The sequence below is a fragment of the Rhinichthys klamathensis genome, unplaced genomic scaffold, assembly GCF_029890125.1.
Source record: "Rhinichthys klamathensis goyatoka isolate OS25496 unplaced genomic scaffold, OSU_Roscu_1.1 h1tg000068l_1, whole genome shotgun sequence".
In the NCBI taxonomy this organism is placed as follows: Eukaryota; Metazoa; Chordata; class Actinopteri; order Cypriniformes; family Leuciscidae; genus Rhinichthys; species Rhinichthys klamathensis.
The window spans coordinates 748184-765760 of NW_026606611.1; the positions used below are offsets into that span (position 1 = coordinate 748184).

Genomic DNA, 17577 nt, shown 5'->3' on the forward strand with positions numbered 1-17577 from the left:
GAGAGAAATGTGCTAAATTGTCAATAAAATAATATCACAATGCAAACTTTATTTTCTAAAATAGAATTTTCTTTCCTTTATTTTTTGTGGTGAAATATGCCCAGATGTGCTCTTGACAGATTCAGCCTTTTACCTCTCAATTGCTTTCATCTCATTAGTTGCCTTCCTACATGTTTTAAATATTTTATTTCATATTTGTGATAATGGCTAATGAAATGTAAAAATTGATGATGTTGAGCATTTGATGTACTTGATATGCATGAAAAAGCGGTGGGCAGTTGGTCAGTTGACAAAGGGCTTGTGGGTAATGTTACATTCACTTATTTGTTTTTTGTTAATGGCATAACTGTGTAAGGGAAGTGAGTTTTTGCCGTGTGTTTTTATGTGTGTCTAAACAGTGTGTGTTTGAGTGAGTGTGCATGTTTGTGTATTGATGGTTGACTGGCCGGCTATGTGATTCATAGCTATCAGTGAGTTTCTTCTGTAATTACAACTATATCATACGCTGTAAGAATTACCTGTATAGTACCAAGACAATGTGTAAACAAATTAATACAAAAAAAGGAATAAAAATGTGCATTTGAAAAATATTGTAATTGACTGTTGTAAACACAGAGGAAAAAATGGGATTAAAAAATCATTTCATATAGCTTGATAGGGCAGATTTCCATTTAAAAATGTAATTAAATCAATATTTTTAAACATTTTATAGTTTTACATGTATGGCTCACAGTAAATAAATAAAAATGGAGTAAAATGTCTTATTTGGAGTCTGCCACTAAATATCCCATTATTAAAAATGCCATAAAACTGTTATAAAACACAATTCATAATCAAACTTGTTATACAATGTCTGACAGTCTGCCTTCATAATTATGTTTATTCTTGCCTGAAAGTATGCTAGTGTAGGTTTATTGTGTTTACTTGTTACCCAACAGCTATTACAAAAAATGATTTTGAATTTTATTTAGAAGGACAGAATTCACAAACATTGTGAACATTTAACAGTTTTGAACAAGAAGTTTGGAATCATTATTCAGAACCACCAGAGAAACGCGTTTGTGTAATTCTGTGCTTTAAAACTCAACAACTCAGTCACTAATATATAGTCATATTATTACCGATTTCTATTCAACGTAAAACATGTTTAAAAAAATAAATAAAAATCTAGTCAGCCCTGAAATCACACCACACGCGGAACCAAATACACCGCACTTTGTTTCTCGGGGAGTTTGTTTTAGGGGTTGCACACAGTCGTCGCGAAAAACGCATGTGGTTGTTATGCTTATGTTTGTAATTCAACGCTTCTTTAATCAACAAACTTTCGTGCTTTGGTCCTGAAATATATCGCCACATTCCGCCGAAATGAAGCTGTTAACGCATAACATGTTAACGTCGCACGTGAAAGGCGTGGTTAAAGGATATCCACTTGTTATCAAGGTGAGATTGACGTACATTGTTTTTGTTTACTGGTTATTTATCAGATAGGCATATACACATTAATACAACATGCAGTAGTAATTTAATAGCACTTAAATGCTTTTTCTGTGGACTCAGAAATCAAAGTTAAAGAGAAGCTACATTTAGCTACATGTCAATGTAACTTTAAAAAAAAAAAGATTGTAGGTCTAATAAGTGAATCGCTTTTTTGAAGTAGTCCTGCAATGACAAACATATTACATGAGATCTCTGAATTACTATGAGCTCGTAACAACTTTTTAAATGCAGAAATTAATCAAATGGATAAAACATTTTTTACAATAGTTTTAGAGCATGCCGCACTACTGTCACTGATCGAAATGTCAACTGCCCAAATAAAGATATTTCACACTGATAAACATGGCCTACAACCAAAAGCCCTCTTTGTGTTAAAAATAAATAAATTAATCAAAATAAAAATGTATATATATGGTTGAGTTCATGACATATCTTTGTCTTGTTGTTCTGTCTTGGCTCATGAATGAAGGCAACAGAAGTGAAAGTGAACGAGTTGGAGTTCAATGCTCAGTTTGTGAGCCGGATGATCCCTAAGCTGGAGTGGAGCGCCTTGATCCAGGCAGCAGAATGGGTGAGTGATGATGCTGCGCTTTATACAATTTTAATTATAATTCATTAAGGGTGAATTTTTCACAACTTTACGGTAAGTGCTGTTTAGAAAGCATGAGGTTTTTGTCTGTGCATGTGTCCCATTGCACCATTAAGCTGATGGGTGTTTTTAACAGCTGGGACAATCTCAGGACCTGCCCAGCACACTCATACCAAACTATGAAAATGATGAGGATTTTCTGCGCAAAGTTCACAGAATTCTTCTAGAGGTGAGACCCATCAGATGAACAGCCTTTTTGAAAGAACCTAATTTATTACACTCATAGAGAGTCATACATATCTTAATGTAGTTTCCTATGGATCATTTTCACATTTCTGAGGTTCTCAAAAGCTCGTAAATTCTCATAGTTCGGGAAACTACAACAAATACAATTTGGCCATTTCCATTTGCCCCAATAGCAAAAGAAAAAAAATGTCAAGAAATTGATTCTGCTGGTCAGAAAAAATAAAAATAGCAATTTTGAGTCACTCCATCGTCGAATTAGAAACAATCATGCAGCAGTGTTAACTAGTTTTCAGAAAGGTTAAAGGTACAATATGTAGGATTTTTTGCCACCAGGGGTCGCTAACCTCTTACAATAACAAAGGCATATATTGATGACGGTAAAGCATTAAGCGGAATTATGGATCTTGTCCTCAAGCTGATGGATCTTTTATGGATGAGTGAATACATTGATGTTTTTAACATGACTGGGATGAAGCAGGACGCGATTGCTAATGAGAGACAGATATCAGCGCCACACGCGAGTATAAAGGAATAAGGACATTTAATTCTACCGAACTACATGCAAGTGCTGAATTATTACTACTCACACAGGTAAGTTTATTAGACGAATTAAACTTGAGGTAACGCAGCGCTGTTTCACTTGCTCTAACAGTTACACTATCACACTTAACGGCATTTGAGTGTGTTGAATGTTGTTAGTTAGGTTGTTTGATGGCTGCATGAAACTAGCAGTAAGCTAGATCAACATTAGAATAACATACAGATCATATTCTAACATTTTATCATGTTGAACTAAATAACATTGATTAGGTTTATGTACATTTGCTCACCTGTCTAATAAAGTACAACACTCTGTCAAGTCGAAGTTAGTCGCGGACATGGAGCTCTCGGCATCTCGAAAGAGGTTATCTTCGTTTTAGTCCTCTTTTTGTCTCAAAGTCTGCTTGCCATGGTCCATAATGTTTAAACAAAACAACAACAGCGTGAGCGTCCTGCTAAGCAGAACCCAGTTGTCCACGTCTGTTGCCATGGTTACTATGGCAGTACGAGCGGAAACCGAGGGTAACGCGGATATGACGCCATTGACTGGCGACTCCTCACCCCTGCTCACACGCCCCGTTTCCTTGGTTAAAATCGCAATTTTCTCACGATTTACAAATAGTTGGAAACATTTGGGATATTGTAAGTAATCAACTAAACAAAATATATAACATTGGCCTAGTGGTTTTTGGATATTTTACTGCAAAAATCCTACATATTGTACCTTTAATGTCAAGGTAAGTAAACAAAGTATAGTGTTATATTGTCATGGCCAATAATTCACAAAGTTTGCTGCTTCAGTTGTTCAGTTGTGTGCCGAGTGACCAGATGCATTTTAAATAATTGCAAAAGGCTTCATTGGCACACAAAAAAAAATCATTGTCATTTTCACATAAATATGAAATATTTGATTAAATGAACTTTGTTGAAGTGATTTAGTGCTAATAGCAGCGTTCTCTCCTCGCAGGTTGAGGTTATAGAGGGATGTTTACAGTGTCCTGAATCTGGCAGAGAGTTCCCCATCTCCAAAGGGGTTCCCAACATGTTACTCGATGAAGGCGAGTAGATCGAGCTGCTGCACCCATCCCACAAGAGAAGATCTAGACTGTTTATTGGAGCCAAATGTTTCTTTTAGATATCTGGGGTGCCGTTTTCTTCTTCTTCAGAGGAGGAGGAGGGAGAAAAACACCATACCGTAATTCACTAGTTATTCTGACTTACACAGACATGTTCAACTACTTTCTCATTGAATTTGGTTATGAGAATTTACATTGTGTTGTTTCTGTCATTGTTTGTGCTTTGTAAAATATAAAATAAATTTGTATTAATTTACTCTTAACTCTTAATTTTGCACTTAATTGAATGTACAAATCATCTTCTATTACCTGTTGGTGCGACCTCATAATAATAATAATAATCTTTATCTTTATTATTCTATTATATATATATATATATATATATATATATAGATGGAGAGAGAGATAATTCAAGTTTAAACATTTTATTATAATATTTGCTTGTCTTTTCAAGTTATGGAAATTGAGATGAAATAATTCTGATTTGTCTCTAAATTGTGAGGTTTTTATATATCCCTTATGTTTTATATTCACAATTAATCAGTGTCATAAAAATTACCAGTTTTTTTAACATGACAATACTATTATTATTATACTTATATTATTCTGTACCATGGAATAACTGCTAATGAAACTGAGTTTTATCAACTCTGCTCTTGCTTGAGATTATCTGTGTCAGCTGTAGCAGTTTCTTGGATCAAACTGTGCCAAAGACTTTCATATCGCACAGAAAGCTCTGTGAGAGCAAGATGACGTGGCAAGGCAGGGACTATATTTAGTTTAAGGGAGGTTGAAGGAAAGAAACAGCATAAGCTGTTTTCGAGGTCTCTATTTTTAAATCTTATATTGCAATACCGCAACTAACCACCAGAGCGGCCTTTCATCCCCCGCGGCCGCCTGGTGGCGCTCGACACTCCGCATCCACGTCAGGTTATTCCACGTTTCCTCAGATTCAGTATCAGATATCAAACGTTGAATTCATGTTTGAACAAGAAAATAGCTGGAATGATGAAAAATTCCAGCCCTCTGGTGTCTTTTTCCTGGGGTTTCTAATGTCGTTTCTCAAGGCTTGTACCTTCTGCCTTCACTTGAAGTTCAATTACAGCCCTCTTGGCCAAACTATAATAAAGTCATAATGGAGAGGTGGAGAGAGCAGCTACAAAGCTGTTTTTGACAGATTAACGATCATGTAGCTGGTGAACTGTAATTAAAAATGAGAAGAAAGATAGGGAGTGGAAGTGAAGTAAGGAAGGGTGTACCTAAAATGAAAGGATGTGAAAGCTTAGATTGAGGCCTTGGATATCTATCATTTCTCTCCAGGAAACAAAATAGAAGGTGAAATTAATATCCAGTAAATCTATTTTAAATGTGCCCAGAGGTTCTTTTTTTTTTTAATGGCTCTGTTAAATGCATGATGGAAAAGATTGGATTAGAAAAGCACATTGTCTTATTTCCAAGGTAAACAAATTAAGAAACAGTTGGTCTGTAATTTCATCCTGCAGTGGTGGATATTTGACTATTTGTAAAGATTTTTGTTAAACGTCTGACTGCTGCTTGGAAACACTTGGAAAGGAAAGATTCCAAAAAAGTGTCTCCATTGTTATGCAATAAAGGCATCTGGAAAAGGCCGTCTGTGAGAAATACTGACATTACTTTTCACTGGAAAACTGCTAACTAGACTTCTGCAGCTTTGTGTTGGTGACTTTTTATAACAACGCTGCCAAACATTATTATTATTTATATAATACTTAACATGGTTATCTAAAATGTTCAAACAAAAAAAATACAAATAACAAACACCTTTTCTATGAAGAACATGTTTTATATTTCTGGATCAGTTCATTTGGATACTTTTGTGTTGATAGTTAAAGGGGTCATATAATGCCATTTTTGTACAAGCTAATATGATTCTTTAGGGTCTAAATTAAAAGTTTGTAATATACTTTAATTAAAAATTCTCATTAGTATTGTAAGAAAACACTTATTTTACCTGGTCAAAAACAGCTCTGTTTTCAGCACGTCGTTTCAGTGCATATGACTTTAAATGATCATGAGCTTTGCTGACTCCGCCTCTCTGTTCTGTGTACGCGTTTGTAACACAATACCATAACGTGTTGTTCATTATAAACGTGGGATTATGAATTATATGGAGAACGTCGTACATATAAAACATGCAGTAATGTACCCTGAGTGTAAACCTTAGACTCATTCATCGTGAAGCGATTTGCAAAGATATAAATATTAATATAAAGTTTAATAAAACGTTACACTCACTTCAGTTGTTCTGGAGATTCAGCAGGAACACGAATAGCTGGTACCGATTCTTTATTCAGGAGCAGCTGCTTAGCAAATCCAGCTTTATACTGATCCTCGTTTATAAAGCAGTCTGGTGTGTGAAATGATTCGCGCAAACATGAAAGCATTGACGTTGCTCGTGGGGAATATTCCCTTCGAAAACAAACTCAGCCACTGCGTCTGCGTCTTCCGGATTTAGGAACATTAAAATGACTGTGTTCGTTATTACACCCAAGAACAGAACACCACAATCGCTTAGACGCCATTCTGCTCATAGACAGTGCTCCAGCATATCAACAATGACCGCGCCGGTCCGCGCAGACTATGATTGACAGCTCGCTCATGAGCGAGGGAGGGTCTGTGTTGAAACGCGCCTGTCAATCAACAATCGCGGGAGGGGCTTCCGAGCGTGTGACGTCACACGGTCGAACGGCTCGATTTGAGGCAGGGGAAAACATATAAGGAGATTAAAACAAAACCACTGGATGGATTTTTATCATTTTATGATGTTTGTGCACAGACACTGCCAACACACATTTCAGTACAATCAACTTGAAAAAGTGCATGTACCATTATATGACCCCTTTAAAATAAAGTCTCGATAAAATTCTTGAAAAAGAAATTGTTTATAAGTTTGGAATATTTCATTATTATTTCTTACACAATATTGAACATATCTTGTCCTTTAAAAAAAATAATAAGTCATTTATTTCAAGGTGAAACAGAGCAATCCTAACAAAACTAATAATTCATGTCTCAAAAAGATAATAAAATAATATTTAACTTAAAATTTGTTAAAGTTGTGTACACCTCAAATGTATTCATTGTGCAAAGAGTGTTAGAACCTTTACTCAGTGTTTACACCAGTTGGCTTGAGTTGTTAATCAAATGGTTTGTTATGTTTCTAAGAGGCATTTAACCTTATGTTGTGTTCGGGTCATTTTGACCCGGAGAGGAGGTTCTTTTCCTCAAAAGTGTTAGTTAATGTTATCGCATTGGACTAAACCCTACAGCCTTAGCTCACACAGGGTATAACTATTTCCCAAATTCTTTTGCTTCATTTTTGTACTTATTTTTCACCTTGTTACACTTGTTAGTCAGTGAGGCCTAATCAATCATTTCCAAAAAGAAATACGAAACTTGTCCTAATTGAAAGAAAACAATTTGACAAAAAGATTGAATCCAATATTTGGTTATAATATAGCATAACGAGAGATTCACAAGAAATTCTTTTTGTAGACCGGTCATTTTTGAACTGGAAAACCACAAGTGTGACTTTGTTCCATTTTGTACTAAATAAAAGCATTTCAAAACAAACTTCCTGGTTAAACATTAAAGCACACTAGTGTGATAAACAGTGCAACTTTTTGCAATATTGACCACAAATAATGCTTTTTCACTCAAAAACTGAGATGCATAAGCTCAGATCCATAAGCCTAATCAATCGTTTCCAAAAAGAAATATGAAACCTGTCCTACTTGAAAGAAAACAAGTTGACAAAAAGATTGAATCCAATATTTGGTGTTAATATAGCATTACAAGGGATTTACAAGCACTTTTTTAAAAAGGCCGGTCATTTTTGACCAGGAACATCAAGGGTGTTACAGGGTGTTCAACTCTGTATTATTATGTGTAATAAGGATTAACTAGATTTCTCCTTTTTATCATCTCGGACATCTTATTTTGTCATTCACCCTTGTAGTTCTCTCTCTCTCTCTCTCTCTCTCTCTCTCTCTCTCTCTCTCTCTCTCTCTCTCTCTCTCTCTCTCCCTCCCACACACAGCTGCTCTGTTTTTTCTTCCTCTGAAGACTTCAGAAAACTTTAGGGACTTGTTTTGTTGAAGAGATGTTTTTGGTAGCTCTGAAACCCAAAGAGGGTTGTGTTTTAATTATAGCCGGGTAGTTAAGTTCACACCTTCAAAGACTCTCTTTGACTTCTGACGTTTTTGTTGATGGTCTTGTCGTTTTCTCCCCCTCTCTCCTTTGAAACGGATTATTCTTCGCAAAAGATGTATTCTGGTAGGCCATACCTATACTAGCTTTTGCTCATTTTGTTTATATTAAATCCAGTTCAACTTTATGCTGCTGGAGACAGGCAGTCTTTGTCATGGGGATAATTTCATTTTCCAAAAGCAACTTCAAGGTCTTGATTGAACATTTGGATGGCAGATCTGCATCTTGACTCGAGGCTGTGAGAAAAGAGAAATAAAATCTGACCTGATCTCTTATAGTTATCATGGGAAAGGAGCTGGAGAGTCACTTTAAAAGAAATACTAGCGGTCCTCGCTAAAGCTCCAAGACAAACCACAAGAATTCAAAACAGCACTTGGAGTTTCTCTCTGAATCATTGGATACCAGACGAGCATGAGGAACTGTACTGTTTATTACCTTACCGGTAAATACTTAAAATCCTGGGAAGCGTGATGGAAAGGCTGTGTTTATAGACTCCATAGAGACTAATATAATTGGGATGGTCTGTGATAATGGACAAATGTAGTATGCTTGTCATTACAACATGCACAGATATCAGGCCAATATTTCACATGCTTTACCTGAGGTAGCTCTTGGGTTTTTGGGAGGGTTTGAACCATAAAAAAATCAAAACAAACAATTGGGGGTCTTAAAAAGTACTTACAGCCCTACCAAACTGTTTAAATTTAACACGTTTTCAGAAAAAAAAGGCTTCTTGAACATTTAAGTGTTCACAAAGCCTAGCTGTAACGTCCAAAAAGACCCTCACAAACAGAAATTGCCACCTGAGAAGGTTATACACTGTAAAAAAAATGCATATGATCAATTATTTATGACAACATGTTTTTGCATTGCTTTAACTCATCAAAACAAGCAATTTTCAACTATGTTAAACAAGATTCAACTCAATTTTTTAAGTCGGTTTAATGTCATTTAAGTTGAAATTACTTAAACATCCAAGTTGCTTGTAGTTTTTCCAATTTTGGTATAGCTACAACACATAGGTGCTTGTTCCACTTTATTGTATTTTAATTTTTTTATTTACATGTAGATTACAGATCTAAAAACACTGAATTTTGTTTAAGACATTTGTTTAATAGTTTTAGTTAGCCTACGTAAGACGTACCTTATAGGCTCGAAAAAAAAAATACCTTTAAGATAAAACTGATCTCCTTGAAATTGCTTTAAATTCACACAGTGAACTCAGCTAGTGTCCTCTGCGCAATCTTCTTTCTTGATTTTGACCAGAAATAGATTATACGAGTACACAAATTATATGTCAGGCAGTGTATGAGGAGGTAAAAGCTCGTATCTGTCAGCAGAGGAGCTCATTCACCTGGTGAACAACACAGAGCGCGAGCAGCGCAGCCTACGCACTTTGGGTTTGTCCCATTGCAAGAGACGCGCTCAGTGCGCGCGCTCCCCGAGGACATCCAGTGACCGGGCGTTATAGAGGAGCGCTTCCGACCCTCTCATCTGTCAATCAACCATGTGGTTCATCAATCTAACTTTGCTCGTTCTCAAACTGTCAGTGTCTGCGGAAGGATTCTCCACGTGCCATTCCTACAACTTGGACGACCACAAATCCAAAAGGATCGAGGCGGTGCGCGGACAGATTCTGAGCAAGCTACGCATCCGCAGTCCACCGTACCCCGAAGCCAGCACGCAACCATCGGTCCCGGTGGAGGTGATGTTACTTTACAACAGCACGAAGGAGCTGCTGAAGGAGCGCGCGCGCCAGCCCGAAAGCGCGTGCGAGCGGGAGAGCAGCGAGGAGGACTATTACGCCAAAGAGGTGCAGCGGGTCAATATGATGCCACTGCGCACAGATACCAGTGAGTGATACGCGTTTTATCTGAGATGGCGCATTAATGCACCATTTAAAAATGCATTGGGTTCTGGATGTGTAGTTAAACCGTCATTCTAGTGCATCATTTAGTTTGGCCATTCGATTTGGTTGTGTTTGAAAAAAGTGTTTAAAGAAGATCATTCATTAGATTGACTGAACATGTCATGAAACATTGTCAAAGGACATTCCTAGGTTATTTTTCACCCCAAAGCAAAAGTAAGAAAATAATAATATTTCAATACATATTTTTTATTATTTTCATGTCAATACTCATATAAATAGTAATAATATTACAATATAGATAGATAGTTAGATACATACACATACACCCTTTTTATGACAAATATGATACACATTATTTTTATGTCCAATAACCGATATGCAGAACCGATTTTCAGCTTTTGTTCATTTCTGGGTTGTTGTTCTTTTTTAATTTTTTTCTAACTACATGATCATTAAATAGCAACAGTATTTATTATGCCGTTATTATATTTATGCAAATTTGTTTTGCAATCTAAATGGTCACAAACTTATTTTTGTGCTTGTTTGAATACATTAAGCTATTTTTCTTGTGAATACCTTTTGTAAATTGTGTACCATGAAAAAGAAACTGAATATCTCTATAAAATATTAATCAAACAGATTATCGGTTTGTCTCTAGTTATTTATTGTTTATATAACAGTAAAAATACAACTGTAATGCAACATTTAAAAAAAATAATAGGCACATATTGCTGTCTTACAGAAATGATTATCTGAGGAGAAACACCATTAAAATTAATGGGAGTTATAAAAAGACACTAAGCACATTACTGATCATTTGGGAGTAAAATGTGCTAAATCTAACAGCTATCAAATAGTGTACCTATAATATACAGCTTTGTTGCTAATAATAAGTCAGCTGAAGTTCAACGAGGCCTCTGAGAGGCTGAAAGGGGTTAGTCATCTGCTGTTTTGGCACTAAAGCAAGGTTTATTTCCTTGAGGTTGACCCTCTGAAAACCACGCTCAGACCACAAAGTGTAAACAAGGCCAAAGTGAATCCTGCTTTTGTTCCACAGACTCAATCAACCCGGTTCCTCAGAGCCCGTACTTCAGGATAGTGGGCTTCGACGTCACCAACGTGGAGCGAAATTCCAGTACTTTGGTCAAAGCAGAATTTCGCATCTTCAGAGCTCCAAACCCAAAGGCTCGCACCACTGAGCAGCGTGTGGAAATATACCAGGTAATGTGGTTTTTCCAGACAAAAGCCTTGAGTTGTTCCAAAGATGAGCAGTGAGTCTGTACTGGAGCGACTGCATCTGCAAGGGTTTCTTTCATCACAGTTGCATGATGTGTTTTCATGCTGTGCAGTGCAAGATATAGAACAGCAGATGAATGAATGGGTAAGTCAAATAAGCTTGTGGTTTGTTTCCCTTCACACCCACAGATTCTCAAATCGGAGGACGTGACGGCCCCGTCCCAGAGGTACATCGACTCCAGAACAGTAGAGCCTCATGCCAAGGGGGCATGGCTTTCTGTCGATGTCACGGAGACTGTGAAGGAGTGGATGGCGTTCAGAGGTCAGTGAGTTCATCCAGAAGTTTCAGCATATATTTACTTCTTGTTGAAGCATTTCCTTCTCTAGGAAAAATCATCTCTTTTTCTCTCTCAGAGAGAAATCTTGGGCTCAAGATCAGCGTTCACTGTCCCTGCTGTACATTCGTCCCCTCCACAAACAATATTGTCCCTAACAAGAGTGAAGAGTTGGAAGCCAGATTTGCAGGTCATTTTCTCTTGAATCTAAACGTTTTGTTTGATTTATTTGTCTTATACAAATTACAGAGTTATAGTATTAATGCTTAAGTTACAGTTAAAAAGTATGAATATTATTGCATTATATTATGAAAGAAATCAACATTTATTTGAAAGAAACACAGCACAAGCACACTTTTTCATCACAAAGAAAGTTTAAAACAATAAATACTTTGTTTAAAATGAAGACGGAAAGGGATACTTTTTATTTGTCAAACGTTAGTGAAACAGTAGGATCATCTTTTGTTGTTATTGACAATGACATGTTGGACCGATTCCTTCCCAGGCATTGATGACGACCTTATAAAGCAGAAAAGAAGACCAAGTTTGACTAAAGGACAGATTGAATTTAGCACAAAAACCCCACATTTGATACTAACCTTGCTGCCCACCGACCGCCTGGACAACCCCACCAAGAAGAACCGCAAGAAGAGATCAGCAGCAGACACTTCCATATGCACACGGTACAGAGTGTGTGTGTGTGTGTGTGTGTGTAGATGTTGTGTGTGTGAAGATGTTGTTTATTATTACTCTGCAAAATATGCAAACTGTAGCACAAAATGTAGTGCAACGAAGCCATGATCCTAAATGTGATAGTCTAGACATTTTATGGGGCACCATGTCTCTTCTTCCAGAACCAAATCAACTTCAAATCAAATACTTCAATTGAGATCTTTGGCATTGCTGATTGAGTCTTTGTTTGCCTTTTCCTGAAGCGGAGTATGGAAAAGTAAAATGGAGAGACAGACAGATATTCTGGTAGTTCGTGGATATAAACAGGACTTCACCATAGCTGTGTGTGTGTTTGAAGATGTTATTTATTATTACTCTCTATAGAATACTTCACTCTGATTATAATCACATATTTTGTATAACGATCACTGAACTGTATGGAAAAAAACACCACTGAAAAAAAAAGGTAATTGCAACTTTTTATCTTTTTTTTTCTCAAAATTGTAAAATATAAACTCGTAATTGCAAGGAAAAAAATATGTACAGTGAGATTTAAAGTATGAATTGTGAGATATATATGGAAGCTGGTTTCCGCCACAAAATTAAAAAAAATTAAAATTACGACTTTTTATCTTACAATTCTGACTTTTTTTTATCACAATTGAGAGTTACTGTCAGAATTGCGAGATATAAACTTTCTTTTATAGATATAGACTTTTTTTCTCTGAATTACATCACACAATTCCGACTTTGTAACTCGTAACTGCGAGTTTATATCATGGAATTCTGAGAAAAATATTCACAATTAGGAGATAAAAAGTCACAATTACCTTTTTTATTTTTTATTCAGTGGCGGAAACAAGCTTCCATAGATATAAACTGAGCTCACAATTCTGACTTTTTTCTTACAATTATAAGTTTCTCACAATTCTGAAAGTTCCAATTACCTTTTTTATGTATTTTTTTTATTCCATGGCGTAAACAAGCTTCTATAGTGAACTTCCTTACCATCGCATATTAGAAAAGCTAACTTGTGCCACTCAAAACGGAGTTTGATATAAAAACAGATGCAAAAAAAAAAAAAGTATAATGGCCTTGAAGGATTTCAGTATTAAGCTTAATATTCAGTATTTGGTGAGCATAAACCTTTGATAGATGGCTAGGAGCTCAAAAGTTCCCAGTTAATGCAAAAAAAAACAGTAAGAGACACATAGAGCCAGATGAGATCGATCCTAATGTGTGTGCATGTAAAATAAATTCTACTGCATCACACACCCACAGAACGCATGCAGTGACTCGCCCAGGGAGTGTCTCGTCTGATATGCAGAATTCATCTCGTCTGTTCTGGAAGTAAATACTCTTTTAATGAGTGTTTGTTATGTGGAGTGCTTCCTCTGTGCTAAGCAACATAGAAATGGTCATTAGAGCCACATTTATGTCCAATCAGAGTTTGCTGCAGGAGTCAGTCAAGTAGACATGAAACTTGGACAGCATCTATTAAAAGGGATGGTTCACTCAAACGGGAAAATTCAGTCATCATTTACTCTTTATTCTACAGAGCACAAAATGTGATTTAAAAAAAAAAAAAAAAGAATTTCCTGCACGCTTTGTTCAGTTGTTCACTTGCCACGGGAAGCTAGAGCGTCTGAATAGCGACTTAAAGGTGCCCTAGAATGTGAAATTGAATTTATTTTGGCATAGTTAAATAACAAGTGTTCAGTACATGGACATGACATACAGTGAGTCTCAAACACCATTGTTTTCTCCTCCTTATTTAAATCTCGTTTTTGAAAAACACCCCTGAAAAATAGGCGAATCTCCACATAACACCGACTGTGACGCAACAGTCGGGATCATTAATATGTACGCCTCCAAACATTTGCATATGCCAGCCCATGTTCAATGCCAGGCGGAACTGCGCAGCCGAAGCATGGCAGTTGCTCAGTGTTCGGATGTACACATGAACACAAAAGTATTCTTTAGTTCCTTCATTCGACCCTCTGAAGAAACAATGGCTTAATTGTATTTTCTCTGGAAATGCGCCGACACAACTTCCCAAAGTTTTGTATGGTCCAAATATATCACCGACGACTGTTTCCTCAACTTGGGCCAATACAGAGCTGGCCTCGATGAACGTCTGAAAATAAATCGATCGAGCTACCAAGCAACAATTTCTGATGTGTAAGTTAGCCTAATTGTTCAAGTTCAGACAGGTAATCTTTCTCTCAAAATCGTTCAATACTGTTTAAGCCCCGTTCACACTACAAGCGACTTTGTCGCTGCATGTCGCCAGTGGCTGGCGATGAGGTCGCTAGTGGGAGTTCGCACTACTGGTTGCCTTTATGAATGACATCCAATGATGGGGAGAAGGATCATACGCGCTCCGCTCCTATTGGTTGTCGCTCCCGAAAGTCGCTCTGCATTTGCATAAAGTTAAACAGATCTCAACTTTGTCGCGTCGCCAGACACGCCCCATCCGGTCGCCAACGGTCGCTGTCGCGCGTGTCGCCGGAAATCGCCAGCTCCCCATTGAAATGAATGGTATCGTGTCGCTTTGTCGCTTGTAGTGTGAACGGGGCTTTATGCATCAGTAAGTCAAGCCAGTGACTAAAATATCAACTTCACATCGTTTCTTTTAGAGGATGAAAAAAACCTTATTTATATTGTGAATAAATTATATACTGAAAGGGATCAAAGAACAATCTTTCCACACAGCGCGATCGAGTTTATCTGGACAACTCGTTATGAAATCAATGACACACGTTACACTGCACAACGAAGCTCTTACTGTATGTACATCATCGTGTTTGCATTGGTGAAAGCATTAGAGAGTGCAGAAACTGCGTTGCAAAGATAAGATCTTTATTCTCGCGATCAACAGACTGTCATCTGCTCAATGCTCATCACGGAAACATTTTATGTGATGGGAATAGATCTAAATACTTTAAAAACATCTCACGATTCGTTAATCTCGATAGCTGTAATAGTAAAAACGTATAATAGCGGTAGTAAAAGTATTCGAGAGAGTTTCACATGTAATACGTACTAGCTATTTCATATGCAAGCATGTCAGCCAATCACAGCAGTGGGCGGTTCCACTGAATCCCACAGCAGACACGCCCCTTCAAACAGAGCGTTCAAATCAGAGGCTAAAAGCAGGCTAGGAAAAATGCCTTTTATTTCTAAATTATGATTATTTTTGATCTAAAAATGATACTAACATTATAAGGGCAACCCAGGAAACATTATAAAAGAATAAAATAACCCCATTCTAGGGCACCTTTAAATGTTAGTCTGTTGCTTACACATAAAGCTATTGCAAGACTTCGGAAGACTTGGAATATAGCACAAAACTCACGAGGTCTACTTTTATGGTGCTTTTGCGTTCTTCTGCCCATTCGTTGTATTTGTAGAAAAAACAGCGACCAGAGCATTATTCAATTAGTTCTTCATTAGGAATAAAGTCATGTATGTTTGGAATGACATGAGTGTGAGTGTAAATGATGACCAAATCTTCCTTTTTAGGTAAACTGCTCTTTTAACACACCGTAATGCACTGCAACCAATCCTTCTACCTCCTCCAGGCCTGATCAGGGCTGCTGTCTGAGGTCTCTGTATATTGATTTCCGCCGGGACTTGAACTGGAAGTGGATCCACGAACCCAAAGGCTACAAAGCAAATTTCTGTGCGGGGAACTGTCCTTACTTATGGAGCGCAGACAACCACTACAACATGGTAAATATTAAAGAAAAAAAACAGACAGTTAAGCCAAGGGTTTCATTTTAAAAGGATCAGAAGTGCCATTTCAAAGATTATAGGTAAATGCCAAACAGGTTACTTACAAACAAACTTGTGCACTTGGATGTTGGACAGATTAAGTTCTGAAACGTTGCATTTCGATGTTGCTTTCGGTGTCTATTTACAGTGTTTCTCTGTCTGTCTTCCTTTCAGATTCTCCCGCTGTATAATAAAATGAATCCAGAAGCATCAGCATCTCCGTGTTGTGTTCCCCAGGACCTGGAGCCCCTCACCATCGTTTATTTCCTAGGCCGAACGCCCCGTGTGGAACAGCTCTCCAACATGGTGGTCCGGTCCTGCAAGTGCCGTTGATTCAGTGGAGAGAGAGAGAGAGAGAGAAGACAGAGATCTCAGAGGGAGGACAAAAAAACAGGTGGATGAGAGGAGAGCAAACATGTATAACTCACATCTTAAAGGGATAGTCCACCCAAAAATGAAAATTCCGTTCAAAACTTGTATGCTTTTCTTTCTTCTCCTGAACAAAAAAAAAAAAAGATATTTTGAAGAATGTTGGAAACAACATTGGAGCCCATTGACTTCATTGTATAGACGCAAAACCTCTTAGACATTTCTAAAATTATTTTATTTTATGTTCAACAGAAGAAAGAAAGTCAAACAGAATTTAAATTTTGTGGGTGAATTATTCCTTCAAACTTGTACAGATGAGAAATAGCATATAATTATTCATCAAGCATCTTGAATACAGGCAACACAACCAGCATTACACCGTGTCCTAACTACACGCGCCGCGACACGCGATAAAGGTATCTTTTCCATGTTAACCAGAGTTTTTGTCCTAACCAGACGCGACGGCGACACGCGAAGTTTCTAATTTAGAAACGGTTCCTATTTCTGTCGCGGCTGACAGATCCGCCCACACAGAGATCTCATTGGTCATTAATAATCTCAGGTGTTCATTAGTTTTTTGTATAGCATTAAAATTGTTTCATTTGAGTTTGAATATTTTTTTCCTTCCATCCATAATAAAGCGACGGGATGGATATGAATTTCCCTATGAACAAGATCGAATAAACTATGAAGAAATTACACTGCTTATGAGTACACATTATTTATTTTTAGTTAAAAATAGGTCACTGTGCCACAAGCGATAATGGATACTTTACCTCAGATTTTGAAAGCATATAATATAGCGTTCAAACTGAATTCTATGCAAACATACAACTGTACTTCATAACAAAATTAGTCAATGAGTATATTTTGTTAATGTTTTGATTTTTAATAATGTTATTTCTTGATTTGATCATGTCCTTACCCATTTCCAATGCGCTTTCACAGAGAGACTCCGCCCACACGCTGTTCTGAATGGCTGTGATTTTTGATTGACGTGTGGCGTCTCACAGTCGCGTCGAGTCTAGTGTGGACAGACACACTTGCTGTCGCTGGAATTTTATCGCGCCGCCGCGTGTAGTTAGGACACGGTGTTAACCGTCTCCTGCATTGGTCATAGTC

The 17577-nt window shown here is 37.2% G+C and overlaps 2 protein-coding genes across 2 annotated transcripts; both read left to right on the forward strand.

Annotated features, from left to right (window-relative positions):
- Positions 1 to 1224: 1224 nt before the first annotated feature.
- On the forward strand, positions 1225 to 4211 carry trmt112 (tRNA methyltransferase activator subunit 11-2). The gene is made up of 4 exons (XM_056250130.1): positions 1225 to 1440; positions 1967 to 2068; positions 2223 to 2315; positions 3840 to 4211. Exons 1-4 carry the CDS (start codon positions 1366 to 1368, stop codon positions 3936 to 3938), a joined length of 369 nt encoding a protein of 122 aa, XP_056106105.1. The 5' UTR covers positions 1225 to 1365; the 3' UTR covers positions 3939 to 4211.
- Positions 4212 to 9311: 5100 nt separating this feature from the next.
- On the forward strand, positions 9312 to 16480 carry tgfb5 (transforming growth factor, beta 5). The gene is made up of 7 exons (XM_056250177.1): positions 9312 to 10049; positions 11124 to 11287; positions 11492 to 11624; positions 11717 to 11827; positions 12143 to 12320; positions 15894 to 16044; positions 16261 to 16480. The coding sequence occupies exons 1-7, from the start codon at positions 9704 to 9706 to the stop codon at positions 16417 to 16419; spliced, it is 1242 nt and encodes a 413-aa protein (XP_056106152.1). The 5' UTR covers positions 9312 to 9703; the 3' UTR covers positions 16420 to 16480.
- Positions 16481 to 17577: the final 1097 nt, after the last annotated feature.